This window comes from Neopsephotus bourkii, unplaced genomic scaffold, assembly GCF_033783945.1.
Source record: "Neopsephotus bourkii isolate Nb327-2 ecotype Australia unplaced genomic scaffold, CSIRO-AGI_Nbou_v1 NB_207, whole genome shotgun sequence".
Taxonomy (NCBI): domain Eukaryota; kingdom Metazoa; phylum Chordata; class Aves; order Psittaciformes; family Psittacidae; genus Neopsephotus; species Neopsephotus bourkii.
This window is the reverse complement of record NW_026900719.1, coordinates 1,910,861-1,928,272: the sequence shown is the minus strand read 5'-3', so window position 1 is coordinate 1,928,272 and position 17,412 is coordinate 1,910,861. Positions and strand designations below refer to the sequence as shown.

General features: G+C 51.1%; 1 protein-coding gene across 4 annotated transcripts; it reads left to right on the top strand.

Moving 5' to 3' along the window:
- The first annotated feature begins 2,093 nt into the window (after positions 1-2,093).
- On the top strand, positions 2,094-12,133 carry IRX4 (iroquois homeobox 4). Of its 4 annotated transcripts, none has more exons than XM_061344317.1 (6): positions 2,094-2,860; positions 7,680-7,745; positions 8,565-8,816; positions 9,393-9,499; positions 10,378-10,700; positions 10,850-12,133. In XM_061344317.1, exons 2-6 carry the CDS (start codon positions 7,701-7,703, stop codon positions 11,608-11,610), a joined length of 1,488 nt encoding a protein of 495 aa, XP_061200301.1. In that variant the 5' UTR covers positions 2,094-2,860; positions 7,680-7,700; the 3' UTR covers positions 11,611-12,133. The 4 variants fall into 4 exon arrangements, with proteins under 4 accessions (XP_061200301.1, XP_061200298.1, XP_061200299.1 ...); XM_061344314.1 differs by having other exon boundaries at positions 2,095-2,860; positions 7,587-7,745; XM_061344315.1 differs by having other exon boundaries at positions 2,095-2,860; positions 5,985-7,745.
- The last annotated feature ends 5,279 nt before the right edge of the window (positions 12,134-17,412 follow it).

The following is a 17,412-nucleotide window of genomic DNA, read 5'->3' as shown; positions in this document are numbered from 1 at the left end:
CAGACAGGACCAATCCCATTTCTACAGTGAAAAGAGCACCTTGTAATAGTTTAAATATTAAAAATGGTTGAAACCTTAACATTAATGGTCGTTTTTAGAAAGAGAGGGGAAAAGAAAATCTATAACGTCACAAACATCAAGCGAACTCTACAAATGCCCTTCCAGACATAGGCTCTAGCCCATACTACTTTGGGAGTGTCCCCAAAAACTTCTCTGGTTCCAAGCACTTTCCCAGATGTATTAGTGACCAGTGCTCCCTCTGTGCTTGTGTCCATCATGCCACTATGCTTGACCTGCCTGCCTGTCTCCTGGGATTCCCACTCCACTCAGTTTGGTCACCCTCCTGATGGCTAGGCCAGTCCTTGTTGGAAAGCCATCTTGTTTTCTGGTGTATGCAGATCAAAGTGGCGCTGGGCAGCAATTCCCGGGGTGTGCTGGTCACCAGAAGCAAATGGGAAAAGGCAGACTCAAGGTTCTGCTCTTCTTTCACCATCGCTGAAGTAATAAAACATGTTGATCTCATGGAACTGAGGTTGCTATATTTCAAAAGGTACACATTCTCTTTTGATAGTAGTGGTAGCCATTAATGTAAAAAAATATTTTCAAAAGATGCCTGCTGCCCTGAACATAGTAGCACATTTCAATGAGGGGGCAGCTGCATCCAGAGGGGGTTCCAGACCCCCCAAGTTAATTTGGGCCAGAGGAGAGGTGTCACCTCCGGAGGGAGGATGGTGTCACCCCACGCTCAAAAACAGGAGTTCGGTCAGTGGGATGGGGTCCTGGGCTGAGGTGGAGGGTTCCCCCTTTAGGCCAGGCGTTGCCCCTGGGCCCGGGCCGGAGCACGGGACAGCGCCAACGGGACTGGCCTCCAGGCGGAAGGAAGGGCAAGCCCAGATCCGAGGGGCAGGGCCGCAAGCAGCGCTCCCGGGTGGGAGCCCCGCTGGGTATCGGGGATCTGAGCGGTGCCCCCGTCCCAGGCCGTGGGTCCCCCCTGCCTGGCCAGGATCGGCGGACTCCACGTCGCGTCGGGGTTGTCATTCGGCTTTAAAATGCAAAGGCTCGCTGCATGATTGGCTTTCTGTTTACAAGCGCAGATCGGGAGAAGGCTCACGTTTTCTTTCTTCTTGCGGTCTCCCCGCCTTGGAAGCTGCAAGGGCAACCCGAGAAGGAAGAAAGGGGAAAGAGGATTTCCCAGTTTCAAGGTTCGTCCTGCAATTACCCTGTCGTTGCAGTACAAGGTGCGGCGTGTATTGAGCATTACGAGCACGGGTCCATGCAAATGACACGGGCATGAAAGAGCCCTGGCAAGAATAAATCTGTCGATGTACAGATGTTCCCCATTAACGTTACTGTTCAGCCTTGGTGGTTACGGTGGGAAGACACCGGATTAAAAATTCCTGTTGCCACCCCACCTCCCCTGAACCTTTCTCCCCACACCTCTTTGTCTTCCCTTAATTAGGTAGGATATAATATTCCCTTTTCCTCTCCTCTGCCTTATTGAGACGTCTGCCGAGGCTTACGCCTTCAAATAGGAATGATATTGATCTCTCCTCCCCCTTCTGTCAATCCCGATTTGTCCACTTTTCCTGCTGAACAAACAATTAAGAAAAGTACGGGCTGCGCGGTAAAACTTCGCACACACCCGGCCCCCGCGGGTGCCTGAAGTGGGTCCTGGCCCAGGGGGTGAGAAGGCGGAGCGGGCGGGGAAGGGGCGAAAGCGAACAGCGCGGGTCTGCACACCGGGAAAGGCGCTCGGGACAGAGAGCTCGCTGCCAGCGAGCCCAGCCTCAGGCCCCAATAGCTTCCTCATAGAGAGCGACGGCAGCCCGCGACTGACACCGGACGGGACGGACGGGCGGGCGAGCGAGAGGCGCAGGAGGACGGAGAGGGTAACCGGTGGCAAGCGCTCCTGCACCGACCTGGCCGGTTGGAGGAAGCCCCGGTGTTGGACAGCCCAGGGCGGGCTGCGGGCCGGGCTCCGGGGCTTTACAGGGAGCGGGTCCCTGGTGCCGGGTGCCGCCGCACCGCCTCCCCTGACCCCCTCGGCGGGGGGAGGGGGGGGAGGAGGCCGGGCCCACGCAGCCCCAGGGTATCCCCGAAGCGGCCGGCTCTGCCGCGCTGCCTCGGGGCCCCGAGTACAGCTGCACCCGGTGGGTGGCCAGGTGAGGTGCCCATCTCCTGCGCGCAGGGCTGGCGCTGGCGTCCCAGCCCGCCTCCTCACCCGGGAGGGAAACAAAGGCGGCAGGAGCGGCGGGGAGAGTTGCTGCAAGTTTAGCTCCTCTCGGTCGTGACTCGCAGAGATAAACGGCAGTTCAGAGGTGCGCGCAGTTAATCAACGCTACGACTGCCTTACAAAGTGTGCAACCCGCAGATCATTAGGTTAAATGGAGGACATTCGTGTCCTTCCAGAATCAATGCAATTATTGTTGGTAACAAGGACAACCATCGGCGTGGCAGCACTAATTTTACTAACCTGTTATTAATTACGGTGTCCCCCACGCCCCAGACGCCGTTTATAACCCGCGGAACCAAGCGGGTGCTGGCTGCTTCTGGTTTAAAACGGGAAAAGTTGGAAGCGGAGTGCCTGGCCGCCTTGGAAAGTGTTAACCGGTGGGGCAGCGTGCGGCCGGCGGAGCTGCTCGCGCGCACGTCACTCTGGTGCAGCGCAGGGGTAGCGAGGCGTTGGTGCCGGGGGACCGGCTGCTCCGCACCGCTCCGCACCGGTGCCGCGCACCCGGACATGCCCACCGCGGCCCCCTGGAACCCCCGCCACGGCAGCCGGCGCGGGCGGGAGGAGAGGAGCTCTGCCATGGCACCGCCAGCGCGACGAGGCTTTAGCTGGAGCCTGGCGTGATCGCAGGTAAACATTTTATTCTTGTTTTGGTGGTGCTGCTTGTGTGTGTGTGTGTGTGTGTCTCTATGGAAGCGGGGGGTGGGTGGGAGCGGTGGGGTTTATGCCCCCCCCCTTCTTCAGAGCCTGCTTTAGCAGCTGAAAACGAACTGCTGGAGGGAAGAGAAACTACCTGTGATGAATCACTTGGCTTTGTGCAATCTTTACCTAGGACAGAGGGCAATGTATTTTACCATATGTGTGTTATATCTTGGGAAAGGGGTGTGGATATGATGTTCAGCGAGAGCTAAGGTAAGGCATCGAGTCAAACTTTCTGGATTTTAAGGCAAACTTTCAAAGGCACAGAATGTGACCTTGCGAGTAGGAAAGTTTGATCTCCGCAGGGCAGCGTGTTCCAGCTGTCCGCTGCCAGAGAGCCCAAAGGCTTGAAGTGCCAGCGGCTCCGCGGCGCTAGGGGTGCCGCAGCTGGAACGGGAAGCCCTGGACGGGCTTTGCTTGGCTAGTGAGAGCGCTGTCGCGATGCTGTGCAACGAGCAGGTAAAGGCGTTTGTAGGGTACTCCGATCCGTGCGGCAGCTGCCCGGAGCGCAGCGATTGCTTCCATTGGGGAAAAGTTTTGTGTGTATGAGCATGTGTGTGTGAGAGAGGGAGAGCATGTGTTGGCTCTAGTTCTTAGGTGCGAAAGTTAATAAATACAAAGAACAGAATGAGCATGTGAGGCCTTTCTGCCTTAATCTAGATTGTTTGCCAAGGGGATTGGAGACTTACAAAATGAGAGCATTTAAAAGGGGTAGTTCTGAACGACTGTTTTTACGCGTGGCTGTAATCTAGGCTAATTAATTAGTGGCGTCTCCTTATGCAACTGTCCGGTTTGTCACCACAGCTCCGCCGGCCACCGCCGGGCTCCGCGGGTCGGCAGGAGCTCGCTGTCTCTCCACTCGGAGTGCGGGAGATGTGACTGCAACTCAGATGGGCTCAGGAAAAGAAAAAAATCCCCCACAATCGTATTTACTGTCGATAGCGACTTTGCGGGAGCTAATCTACTTGAAAACGTTGCAGGCTGCCTTCGGTTCCATGTCACATCCCAAATGGGCAACATGTAGAGCTTCACAGCGTTTGTCAGGCAGTGTCAAGGTTTCTTTAAATCTGGAAGGTGAAAACAAAGCCAAGCAGACTGCATGAGCTCGCTAAAGTCTGTATAACCCATAAGCAAATTCCATCGCTGAAATATTTCCAGGAGTGACAATAACTCCTCCAAAAGAGAAGGCGATTAAAACTAGATAGTAAAATTGTAGCAGCATTAACTTCCTCCAGATCAGGTCCCTGAAGACGTCCCTCAAAGCCTTAGTCCTGAAGAGGCTCTCGGGTTTACCTGCTGTGGCCTGCTCCAGCACCGCAGCGTTTCCTCCTCGTTCTATGCTTTTGTGATAGAACTTGTATGAATATTGGCTTCAGGTTCCAGGAGAAGAGAAACCTAACTCTCGGCGATAGGTTTGGTTGGGCTTTGGCTGTAAAATACTTGCTTGCCAGGGTGTGCAGGCTGGCCCTCGCAGGATGGGAACTCTATTGATTGTGGTGGGTTTCCTCTCTAAAACTTTGGAGAAGGCAAATTGGTACAGGAATGGGGCTTTGGCAAGGATCAATTTTTATTGCATAGCAAAGACTTGCATTTTCCAAATGCTTAAGGATATAGCCCACAGCACTAAGCGTCTTTGCGTGGATTTGAACAGTGGTACGTTGTTTATGTGTGGGAACCACAAGGGTTGTTTTGAATCATTGTGGGGCTTACTGTGTGTTTGTTCTGGCACTAAAAATTCAAGATGAAATATAGTTGTGTGGAATTTCTTATCAACAAGGGGCCATTATTTGTAGATTGTGAGTGAAACAGGACTTAAATGCAGGAGGAAGATGTAATGTCAGCTTTTAGCGTTTAAAGTTATGAAATGTTTAAGGTTATTAAGCTTTCCTGTTGTTTTGTTTTGATGGGCTTTTTTTAATGACTGCTTTCTAGGGAATACAGATTGGAACTGACACAAAGCTGACCGGGGGTAAAGTAATAGAGCAGGCAGGCTGCAAAGAAAAATGACAAATAATTATCATGATTAATACAGGAAAGTTCAGTGCAAAAATGGGCACCGGAGTATTTGCATGGCACAGTGAAAGACAACTGGGATATAAAAATAGACAAGGACTATAAATATTGAATTTCACCTTGTATTTTAAAGTTTAATAGACTCATCTAAATATCAAAACCTGGAGTGTTCTGTGGGCCATTGCAGAGTTGACATCTGCGGTATTATCAAAAGAGGGAAGGAAGAGGGGGTTGGGGAGGGGGGGAACAAACCACACCACCGGGACATCTTCCAAACTGTAGCCTGGAAAACTGGGAGGACTTCTCCAGGCACTGCTCTCGCACTCCCAGCTAATTATAGTGCTTTACACCGAGCTGCTCTTGAGATAAGAGCAACTGTTCTCTCCCCCAGCACCGGTGAGTTATACTCCAGGGCTTAAATATCCCCACCACTGCCTCTTCTCCCCCCTCAGCGCACCCCGTGGGGGAGGCAGAGCAAGAAGCACCAGAGGCTTCGTGCAGACCTTTGTGCAAACACTGGGTGCCTTTTCTTCCCAAACAATACCACAGCCCCTCAGCACCTCGCAGAGGAGGAAGCCTGCCGTAGAAAGTAACTAAAAGTACATTGGCAGCACTGGGGGAGCAGGAGGAATAAAGGAGAGCTTCTGTCAAAGAAACCCAGTGGCTAAGTTAGTAATATTCCCAGAAGAAAAAAAAAAAAAAAACAAACCAACAAACAAACAAAAAAACCCCTAGCATTTCAGGTGAGGAAATAAAAAGCACTTTCTTCCCCTGAAAAAAAAAAAAAAATCAATGCAGAATTCCAAACCGATTATTTATGTCACTTGATTCCCTTTTTCTATACGTTTCTCCCGGCTACAGATAGTGAGCTGTCAGGATAATTTGCATGTAGTGTATCTGATTATCTTTTATTTGCAAACACTCTAAAGCGCCATAAAACGCTGCTCGTTGTAGTCTAACTCAATTCGAGAACTAGTATTTTCATCTGTAAATTAAAGCAATTACGCAGCAGATATTATATTATGTGTACTGTGGTCTCCAGATAGTCATCAATCACCCTCAATCGAGCTGTCAGTGTGGGCAGATTCGTTTCTGGGAGGCAGTCTTCCAGCTGGGGAGAAGAAGAGAACATCATCATTAATTAGAGTGTGACCCTGGGGCTATTCACATGTCTGAACCCAGGAATCTCTCTGAGCAAGTCTGCACACCAACGGAGCAGCATGCAACTGCACCAGCAGCCCGGCTTCAGCCTCGGAGCTGACTCCGGAGCTTCCTCCACCCGCCCGACTGCTGCCTACTCTCCCTGGCCCGGAGGTAGCTAGCCGTTGGGGGGAGATTCTGGGGCCGCCGGACGGTGGAGATGGCCGAAGGGCCCCAGCGTCTTCCTCCGACGGCCGCTACACGGAGCCTGCCCCGCTCCGGGTGGGATGCTGCCTGCCTAAGGAAGGGGCTTCTTCAACCCCCAAAGTATAGGAAAACTGCTGGCAGCGGCGGTGTGTGTTGGGAAAGAGAAGAGGGTGATGGAGGTGAAACCCCTTTTTCAGCCCTTCTTTCTCTCGGGGAATCCCGGGGAAGTACCGAACCACCAAGGAAGAGGTGGATGCTCTTGGGTGAGAGACAACACTTGGCACCTTTGAGGTGTACTTCTTTCTCCCTCGACTCTCCCTCTCCTCAGTCCAGCTGTGCGCACCTCTGAGCCTAGGCAGGCTGGCTAGGGCCCTCGCCCCGCCAAAGGTTGGCTTTTCCAGCAGAGCTTTGCGATGGGATCAAAGCAGTTCTAACGTGAAAAGTCACGTCCCTTTCAATCATTCCCCGGAATACGCTTGTAGGGTTTCCTACCTGTAATCACACGTCGGGAATAAAAGCCGAAAAGCAAAGCAAGGATTGCCATGTCATGTGCTTTATTGTCAGCGGTAGTGCTAATTTTAACTGTTGATTAAATCTTAAATGAAGACTCAGTCGTGTGTCCCTTCATATGTCTTGTTTATAATTGAGACTAATTATTACTGTGGGGTGGGAAGAAGCAGCTGCTCATTAATTAATTTCTAATTAAAAGTGCTTACCAGCCCTTCAATGACTAAGGAGGGTGGGGGAAATCTTAGGTAATACAACATTGATCCTTCAGATTAAACCCAGTCTTTCACTTCCCCGCAGAAATCCATGGAGATGCTGAAGGCAGCCTGTGCCGGACAGCTTTCCAAACTTTCGCCCCTGTTAGGAAAGGTTTTGGTCCTGTTAAGAGGGATGACGAGATTCTTTTCCATGCCAGGGGGAAGGGTCCCGAAAATGAATGTTAAACTTCCAGGCAGGTTAATCTGAATAGGTTTTGCGTGACGTCAGAGGCTCGGCTCTTTTAAAACAACGTGCTTCTTAACTGATGTATTTTTATCGCTTTTGTCTCCCCCCCCTTCCCTCTTTTATTTTTCCGTGGGTGCAAACTATGTATTTCTGCAGTCATGTTTGACGGACCCCACGAGTAACAATAATTTTTGTTTCGTAGGTGTAGAGGGGAAGGTGCTAAAATCACTGTGCATCTTTTTTATTGTTAATTTTCCCCCTTCGGTTAAAAAAAAAAAAAAGAAAAGAAAAAGTTTAACATTTCTTGTAAATAAATTAAATGTGGTTTTCTGCTTCGTCCTATAAGCATCTAGGGACCTGTGGTTACCAATCAATTGGTACAACAGAGCAGAGCCAGGCTGCAATAGCGTGCAGATCAGACGTCTCGCCTTGTTTCTAGATAACCGGGAGCCTCTGTACCATGTCATATCCTCAGTTTGGCTATCCTTACTCCTCTGCACCCCAGGTAAGAATGTTTTGCCTGCCAACGGGAACTGACTATATCTCAGCCCTTGCTGATGACTTCCGCCGGGGCTCAGGGCGCAGCGGTCCTCCCCAGGGTTGCGGGAGCGGTACCCTGGCCGGGAAAGAACACGCGTGGTTTCGGGTGTTAATGGGTGATAATGACAAGGAGGAAGGGTTATAAAGGTGGGAATAGTGAGCAGAGAAGCTACAGATATCCCCCTCCCCCTGGACCCCAGCGGTTTTTTTTTTCTCTTTCCTGATTAAATACACAGTTTACCAATTAAACACTGAAGTGCTGAGGTCCGGACCGTGGGAGCATAATGGAATATTCTAAACCAGCAGGTTAATAACAGATGCGTGCGTGGCTGCTACAAACTCGCAGTCAAAATAAATATGCATGAGTTATTTGGGGGGTGGGGAAAGGTTAAAAAACGCAGATGGGAAGCGTGCTGCAAGGGGAAAAAAAATGGTGTAAACCCAGCCTTGCGAGAGCGCACCAGAAAAGTTGTTTTTTCAATGCAAAGGGCTGGAGCGACGTGGTACAGAGGATTAAACGCCCAGAGCCATGGGGAGAATGGTGGTGGTTGTTGGGGGTAGACTGGTAAAATACTTGCAACTCTGCAACCTCCAGTTTATGCTGATGGAAGTAAAACGCGGAAGGAGGGGGCGGAAGGCAGGGGGGTTGACACCCCAAAGCTGAGACCTGATAAGAAATAACAAGTATAAACCCGAACTCGGTTATTTTGGGCAGTCGTCCCCCTGTCGTCGTCCCCTTCCCCAACTCCCCGCCCGCTCCCAGCGCCGGTCTCTTTCCCTCCAGTTCCTGATGAGCACCAATTCCCTGACGACGTGCTGCGAGTCCAGCGGCCGGACGCTGGCCGAAAGCGGGGCGGCGGCCCCCGCCCAGGCTCCAGTGTACTGCCCGGTTTACGAGAGCCGCCTCCTCGCCACCGCCCGGCACGAACTCAGCTCCGCCGCCGCCCTGGGGGTCTACGGCGGCCCCTACGCCGGGCCCCAGGGATATGGAAACTACGTGACCTACGGCACCGAGGCTCCCGCCTTCTACTCCTTGGTAAGCCGCCCCGGCGGCACCGCCGACAGACCGTCCTCCGCGCGGAGCCGCGCTTCCCCGGGAGCAGTGGCCGCTACCCCTCCGCGGTGGGGGCAGCCCCAGGCGCTTCTTCTCCTCTTCCTCCTCCTCTTCCTCCCCCTTTCCCGCGACATCCCGCTCCCGCCGACCGGCGCTGCCAACCCCGCGGTCATTAATTATTCAAGCCCTGCGCGGATCTCACGGTATCGCAATTAAAAGTCGCGCCTGACCCGGGCGGTGACAGCCGAGTGCGGAGGGACCGCCCGGGAGGGTAGTGTGGGGGGGTGGGGGTGGTCTCAGACCACGGCTCGTCAGAAAATGATGCACTCATCCCGGCCAGCCTTAGGGGTTTTTCCCCCCTTTTTTTTCCTATCACCTTAGCAGCGCGAGTTAATGTCTCTATTGATTTCGCTGCTCGCCGCGGCCGGAGGGCCTTCGGAAAGGTCCTTCCCCCACTCTCCCCCCTTCCCCTATATCCTCCTCGTGACTCGGGGAGGGGGGGAGGGCAGTCAGTCACCGTGGCGGGGGCTGAGGGCGGTGGCGCGGTGTCTCTTACAGAACAGTTTGGAGACGAAGGACGGGAGCGGGTCTGCGCATGCGGGCATCGCCCCGGCTGCTGCCTACTACCCCTACGATCACACCCTCAGCCAGTACCAGTACGACAGGTAAGCAGCCCATCCTCCTGCCCACTCCCCGTCCCCGCCCGCCCGCCCCGCCGCGGACCTCCCTCCCCGCAGCCCGGCATCCCCCTCCCGCCCCTGCCGTGCCGCTTTCGAAGAGCTCCTTTACCGCAGGGACGCAGGCGCGGGTCACTGGTCCCTCTTCACGGCAGTGGGCTTGATAATTATCTTTTCCCTGCGCGAAGGCAGGCTTAGGCGCCTGGGCATCCCCGGTGCGTGTGTTAGTTGTGAACCAGCACAAACCCACTCACGCACCGTTCCAGGCTCGGAGGTCCATAGGGTGCCGATGACCTTTCCTGGAGGATGTGCATTAAATATTCAGTCGCAGCCCAGTGTCATCTGTGTTAGGTTCCTACAATTTCAGGAACAAAAGAGTAGGAGAGATTACCAATAAAAGGAGTAGGGGGAAATATATTTCTATTAACAGTTACACCCTGGGGTCACCCAGATATATTCCGCTTGGGAAGGAGTGCTCAAACCGCAGGAAAGTGGGATTTGTGTTTGTAAAACTGCTAGGATTTCCCTGCTGCCTCAAACTTTGTCATTGACTTCACCACCAATAAAGGCAAGGTGCTTTACCCCCTCCTGCCACCACCACTGCCGCCGTGGCACAGTGGGGATTTACATGGCCCTCTGCTGCTGTTAGCTGAGCCCTTCCTCGGCCTGAGTTCTCGAGGCAAGTCACCCTCTTAAAGCTGAGCTGACCTCGCGCATTTCCCCCCTTTCTGGTCCATCCACCTCAGGGAATTCCCTAGGCAAGCAGACAGTAGCGGGGTCCTGGGACCCTGCGTCAGGCACGGCCGGAGGGAAAGTCGGGGTGAGGGCGCCGTGTCATGCTGCGGGTTTGCCCCCTGGGTCCGCAGGTACGGCACGATGGACGGCGGGACGCGGCGGAAGAACGCCACCCGGGAGACAACCAGCACGCTGAAGGCCTGGCTGCAGGAGCACCGCAAGAACCCCTACCCCACCAAGGGCGAGAAGATCATGCTGGCCATCATCACGAAGATGACCCTCACCCAGGTCTCCACCTGGTTCGCCAACGCCCGCCGGCGGCTCAAGAAAGAGAACAAGATGACTTGGCCCCCGCGGAACAAGTGTTCGGACGAGAAGCGGCCCTACGACGAAGAGGAGGAGGAAGAGGAAGAGGGCTCTCAGCAAGAGGCGATGAAGAGCGGGAAAGCCGAGGGTATCCTGCCCAAACCAGGCACTTAAGGCCTCGGCCGCCCGCTCGCCCCCGGGGCGGGGCTGGCCCCGCTTCTGGGGGCGGCCGCGGGCAGCGCGGCGCCGGCAGTGACCGTGTGTCTTGTTTTTGCTGTCCCTTCCCCTACCCCGCAGAGCCCACGGGCAAGGAGGAGAAGGAGCTGGAGCTCAGCGACCTGGAGGACCTGGACGCCGCCGAGTCGGAGAGCTCTGAGTGCGAGCTGAGGCGGCCCTTTCCGCACCCGCTCCCGCACCCGCTCCCTGGCGGCAGCCACCCGCCGCGGCCCGCAGAGGCCCCCGCCAAGATGCCGCAGCCGCCGGCTGCCGCCGGGGAGGAAGAGGAGGAAGAAGAGGCGGCAGCGGGGCGGGCGCGGAGCTGCCTGAAGCCGGCGGCGGAAGAGTGCGGCCCCGACCCGCTCGGTGCTAGGCAGCGCGGCTGCGAGTCCAAAATGTGCTTCCAGCAGGGGCAGCAGCTGCTGGAGGCGAAGCCCAGGATTTGGTCCCTGGCGCACACCGCCACCTCCCTCAACCAGGCCGAGTACTCCTCCTGCATGCTGAAGCGGCCCGGGGGCTCTGGCACCGCCGCCGCGGTCTCCGCCCCGGTCAGTGTCATCGATAGGCACCAGGATTCGCCGGTCACCAACCTCAGGAACTGGGTGGATGGGGTGTTTCACGACCCTCTGTTCAGGCACAGTACTTTGAACCAAGCCCTGAGCAACACGACAGTATCCTGGGCCACCACCAAAGGAGCCATCCTGGAAACAGGCGCCTTGGGACGCGCGGTGGGGAACGGCGCCAATGTGCTCAAGGGGCAGCTCTCAAACCTGGCCCACCATGACTCAAACAAAGAGTTTCTGGCCTTTCCCAAATCAGGAAGCAAAATGTTTTGTTCCTAACAAGCCCGCCGAGGGCCGGAGGACTTTGGAGCGCTTGAAGAGTCAGCTACACTGAAATGAGACTTGCGAGAGTTTAAATTTAAATATAAAAGTTGTTTTCTTCTTTATTTTATTTTTTTTTTAACCGAGGATTTAAAGTTCAGTTTGCTCAGTTCAACGGACAGACTTTGGTCATTGCTGTTCTGAAGAATTTCTCCTGGCTGCGACTTTAAGGGATCAATGTCGTGAAAGTAATTTAATTCCATGTCCAAAAAGCACGTGCTATAGCGTAGACCTACTTTTAAAAAGTTTACATCCGAAAGTTTACAAACGGGAAATTTTAATTCGGATTTAATTTAAGGCATGCCGACATTAGTTATAAAGACTTTCCGAGAGTTTTTCCTCCTGATTTCCTTGTTAGCATATAATTCACAAAGCACTTCTACTAAGTTTACACCTACTGCACAAATTTATCTTGAGAAAAGAAAAAAAAATATGTTAAAAGGTATGTTCACTCCAATAAATTGTCTGTTTCAGAGGTAACACAAGTGGTGGCGTTTTGCATTGGGCAACAAAATATCTTTTAGGGACCAAAATTCCCTTTCGGAGCCGGGCCCGGCAATTCCAAGGACTGTCAACAGGCTGCAGGGAGAGGAGACTCAGCGTTGCACTGTCGCTGTAGCAAGGATCCGCGGGAAGCATGCTTGGATTCTCCGCGCAGAGCTGAGCCCCGGCAGCCATCCGGGCCGGTGGGGTGAGAGGGAGAGGCGGGGGGTGCAATTGCTTCACATGGAAAATCCGCTCTTTTAAAGAACCGTTTTAGCTTCCCGGCTCCTCCGCCCGTATGGGGAGTCGCTGATCCGCCATGAATATTTCAGCACTTCAGGACAGATGCTTCACCGTTTTGACATTAAATAGAGTGCAGCCAACAACGAGGGGGGGCGGGGGATAGCGCTCTCGACGTGTGATTCAGGAGCATTCGCAGCCCATCCACCACACAGATACCGGGCGTATAAATTACATCCCTTCTTTCCCCAGAAACAGGAACAAACTTTGCTGATTCTTGGATCGGGAAAAGGGGAGAATGCTGGAAAACAAACTGCGAGGCACTAGCAGACCCCGGCTTAACTAGGCCGCTCTAAGCCCCACAGAGCTGCTGTGCCCGGCGCCACGGGGGAGAACAAAAAGAGCCCCAGTGACCGAGCTGACACCGGGCAAGCAGAAGAGACTTTCTTAACCCCAAGCTTCCTCTCCAAACCCACTCCTGTGGCTCCCCCCAATAAATAAATAAGAATACAATGCGGAATATATATATGCAAAAATAAACGTGACAGAGACAGCACCCAGCCAAAATATAACCCACTCCAGCTCACAAAGTTTGTAGTGAGACCTGTTAGTACAAGGACTGAATAAAGGAATCCGGGTGCGCAGATCAGATCAAGCCCTTCCCCTCTCTGGGAGCAGCAGTAATTGGATTGTATCCAGTCATATTCCCTGTCATTGTATTGACTTTCGCTCTCTTGGATGATATTATCGAGATCACTGAACCCCTCTGCTGATCTGGCTGTCAAAAGGCTCAGACAAGAGCCCCCGGCCTGGAAAACGTGCATCAGCCGAGATAATTTGAAGTGAAATTTTCATTTTGACAGTAAACCCCTCAATTTCTAAAGGCTCTGCACCCGGAGAGCTCGGTGGCAGGGGGAGGCTTTACAGAAAGCCCATGTCTTAAACTGAAAAGGGCAAAAGAACTCGAATTAGTTGTAATAGATAAAAGGGCAAAAATAAAGAGTCAAGGGTACTTGACAGTAATAGCGAAAGTGGAGTCTCCGGGGAGCTGCGATCTCAGCTAAAGGCTGGGCCGGCAGGAATTTTAATGCAGCCGGGGCGGCCGGCGAGCTTCGTCTCTGAAACCCTTTAGACAAAGCAAATTATTTTCTCAGCCAAACTGAGGAGGTGGGGATGAAGGAGGAGAGGAAGAGGGAAGGGAGGAAAGGCGAGTGTTCAGCCTGCCCTCATTGGCGGAGGCAGGCGGGATCGGGGGAAAAATCCCGCCGCCTTCTGTGATGGTGGTTTTAAGGCCGGGAGGTTTGCGTGTCCAAGCTTCTTGGCGTGTGCAAGGGCCCGGCGGGCACATCAGGTCTCCCTCTCGCTGGGCTTCGGCTTCCATGCGATAGAGGCCATGGGGGTGGGAGAGGCTTCGTCCTCGCTGCCTCCAGTGCAACAGCCGAGTGTGTGTGTGAGGGCCTTAGACGTGTCCCGTGCTAAGCGGAGCGCCGCGTCCCCCCCGCCGTCACAACCCGTCATTGCCAGGCGATGTGGTCAGCTCGTCATTTGGGAGGCAGCTCCCGCCCCTCTTCCCCGGGATTAAATGAAGGTGGTAACACTGAAGGCAAAACACAGCCACGCTGAAATACCAGTAGCCAAAGGGACGGCGGGTTAAACATTTACCCTTTCATTTCCCCGTCACCGTCGTTATAAAGCAAGTTTGAGCAAGTCGATGCCCGTTGTACCACCGGAGCAGATCGATTGCCCCCGGGCTGAGGCCGCGGCCGCGCAGCACCGGGTCGGCGCCGGGTACGCGCCCGCGGCAACGCATCTCCGCTCCTGGGTCGGGACCGTGCTCATCAGGGGGAAGGGAAAATGGTTCTTGCTTTGGTACACGAACCTTATCTCTGGATCAGCCGTCAGATGCAGTGGCTTTAAAAAAAAAAAAAACAAAACAAACGTTGCTTTTTCTTTCTTTTTTTTTTTTTTTTTTTAAAGTGTGAACAAAAGAGTGTGAGAAATTAATTTTGCCATTTGAGTCAATAGCACAAGTCAAAGATCAGGTTCAGCTACTTTAGAGGAGACTACGAGGCTGAAAGGCAAACCCGGACAGCTCCTATGGCTGTGCAAAGCAAAAATATAAAGGCAGACTGAGAAAGAAGGGGGGGGGGGGGGGGGAAATCATAGAGAAACGGCTTGAAACTGAGAGACTCTAAATCATTCAGCCATGGCAAATTCAAACACACAAAGGAGGGGATGCTAAATTAACAGTGCTTTTTACATAGAGCCCAAATAAAACTGTAATCAGCGACGCGTTACTTTTCATTAAGCGAGTTTGACAGGAGCATATTCAGCCTCGACAAGGGAACAGGAGCGAAGAAATATACGGCTCTCCCAGCCCGAGTCATAAGATAATTCCTTAAGCTCCATTAACAACTCTTAGCCGCAGGAAATGGGCTCCCTGAAAACATCTCCAAATCTAAAAGCTTTATCGACCTCTCAAACCTCTGCTGATGGTTCTATTTTTTTTAAAAAACTTAGAGGCGAGACGTCCAGCAAGGTAATAGACTTTGACACAACACCTTCTTAACTAGAGAGAGAGAGGCAGGCAAAACGAGACCTTAAATGATATTTAAAAGGCAGCCAATTAAGATTTAAAATGATTGTCTCCTGAGATTATGCATGCGATTTATGTCATATACTTTTTTCCCAGGCATGCATGCAAAATTGCAATGGGACATACTGCCTGTTCCTTAAATAATAATAACAATAATAATAATAATAATACAGTAAGAAAAAACACTAGCAATTAACAATCTGCAACTATCCCACATAACTGTAAGTGCTATACTAGGAAAGGGCTGATGTTTGGGTAGCCTGACTGTAACACACCTTACAACAGTCAGCTTATTTATAAGTGCCTAATTAAAAGAGATAGGTGAAATGATCCACATATTTTCTATTTATGTTTAGGAGCACATTTCTTTTTATCTCAAGTGCATGTTTGACTGTTGAAGTTGTATTATGGGTTCATAGTCACAGGGCCCAGTGTAGTGGCTTCTTCTCATCAGCCACATGAAGAGAGGTGTCCAAGAAGACTTTGTATGGGCAAGACTGTGAACATTACATATTTTGAAGGTGTACTGGTTCAGAAGGAGACTCTGACTTAGTGCAGTCTTTTTGATATACATTTGCCTTTTCCATTTAAATCTGACCTTCAAATAATATGAATGCTTGGGTGTGCGGAAATGGACCCAGTTAAATGCCAAGAAAAGAGTTAATGCTTATATTTTACCATTTCATGCAGAAACCCTAGAAAATGCAAGAAAAATATTATAACTTGCTGATTTTGTAAGGGTTTGGAAGCTGTTTCAACAACTGTGATTTGTCAATGAATGGGGAGGAAAAGGATCATTCAAACTCTACTGTGTTTTGGCCAAAGTGTTTAGGCACCCCCTTAGATGAAGTTAGTACTGTCTATAAAGTGGTGAGTCCAAGCCCCACATCTCTACAGGTTTGTGCGTGTAAATTTGTACATAAAAAACTAAAGAATTTAGGGATGTTAGTGATCAAATTATATTTTTTTATTTGTCCTATAAAAAAACCCTGTAATGATTGTGCTTAGCCTTAAAGAGAAAGTTATTTTAAATGGAACTGCTAATGGCCAGAGCACAGACCCTGAAAGGGTGACCACAGACCCTGAAAGGGTGACATTTGGCATATTTTAACTCACATACACTGACAGAGAGGCTGTGAGGTGCTCAGGACTTGTTGGAAGGGTTCTCTTCATATTCCTTGTGAAATAGCATCACTGCAGAAAGTAATTCCAGATTCATAGGCCTGCCAAAAAGCAGCTTTAATATATACACAGGTCTGGGGGCAGTTTAACACACAAGGCATCACTCTCTCATACTGTATGGTGATATACCAAAAACTTCATTTGATTGGGAACTTGAAGATACATTTAACATAACCTGAAGAACTGAGAGAAGAGGAAATGCTTGGGAGCAATTAAAAAGCAAAAGATGGTAAGTGCTTCCCTCCTGCCCCATTGCAAAGTGGATCTGAGTTCAAGGAGTAAAGAAAGACTCCACACAACCTAGAGAGAGTGCATGTATGCAAGCTTCACTGATATCCTGCTTTCCACAGTGGGGAACATGGTCTGGGCATGAGAACTGCAAGTGACCTACTTAGAAGGCTCAAGAGCTACTTTTTGTCCATCCCAGTTTAAGGAGAGCATGAAAATGAAGGATGTAACTTGAAGGAAGCTGTTCACTTAATGCTCTTTTTTTTTCCCTGACACAAATGCATGAAAAAATTATTTTTTCTCACTGAGTTAGCTAGACAAAATGAGGGCATAAAAATCTTTTTCTTCTCGCTTTTACTTCTATTTGCTTTCTCCAAATCAGCATGTCATTACTTAAATTCTGAAATGGACGGATTTCAGTTGCAGTTGGTATTTTGACAGTGGTTTCCATGGGATCATAATCAGGCCATTTTTCAAAGAATACCTCAGAAATCCTTTCTGAAATACTGCCAAGGATGATGGTGGTGATGAAATGTAACTGAGAAAAAACCCCTCTCCAACATTATTTCTCTGATTTATGATTCTTACGAAATGTCAAAAATCAAACAATTAAAAACAAAGTACTTGAGATCTCATCAAATACTTTCCCCCATGTATTCTATTGTGAAAAGGGATTAAAACACTTCCTAGAAAATGAGCAATCCTGAATAACCAACAACTTACCTATGTCCTTATGCTAAGAAATGTGCTACGTCAAAAGTTGATGCATCTTCTAAAGCTTTGTCCTCTATCACGGTATTTGTTGATACTGGGCTTGTAATGATCTGACAAGTGGTTCAGAGTAAGTCTGTTGTCCTCAATCTGAAGGTGCTCAACCAACTAACAGGTTCACTGTATTAAGAGTTTTTGCCAGGGAGAAAATTATTGGAAATGTAGGATAGCGCCCAGGGAATGAGCATTCCCTTTGGGAACACTTTCAGGGTAGGAGAAGTGGCCATAAAATGAGTGAAGAGAGGAGTTCTTGGGAATCC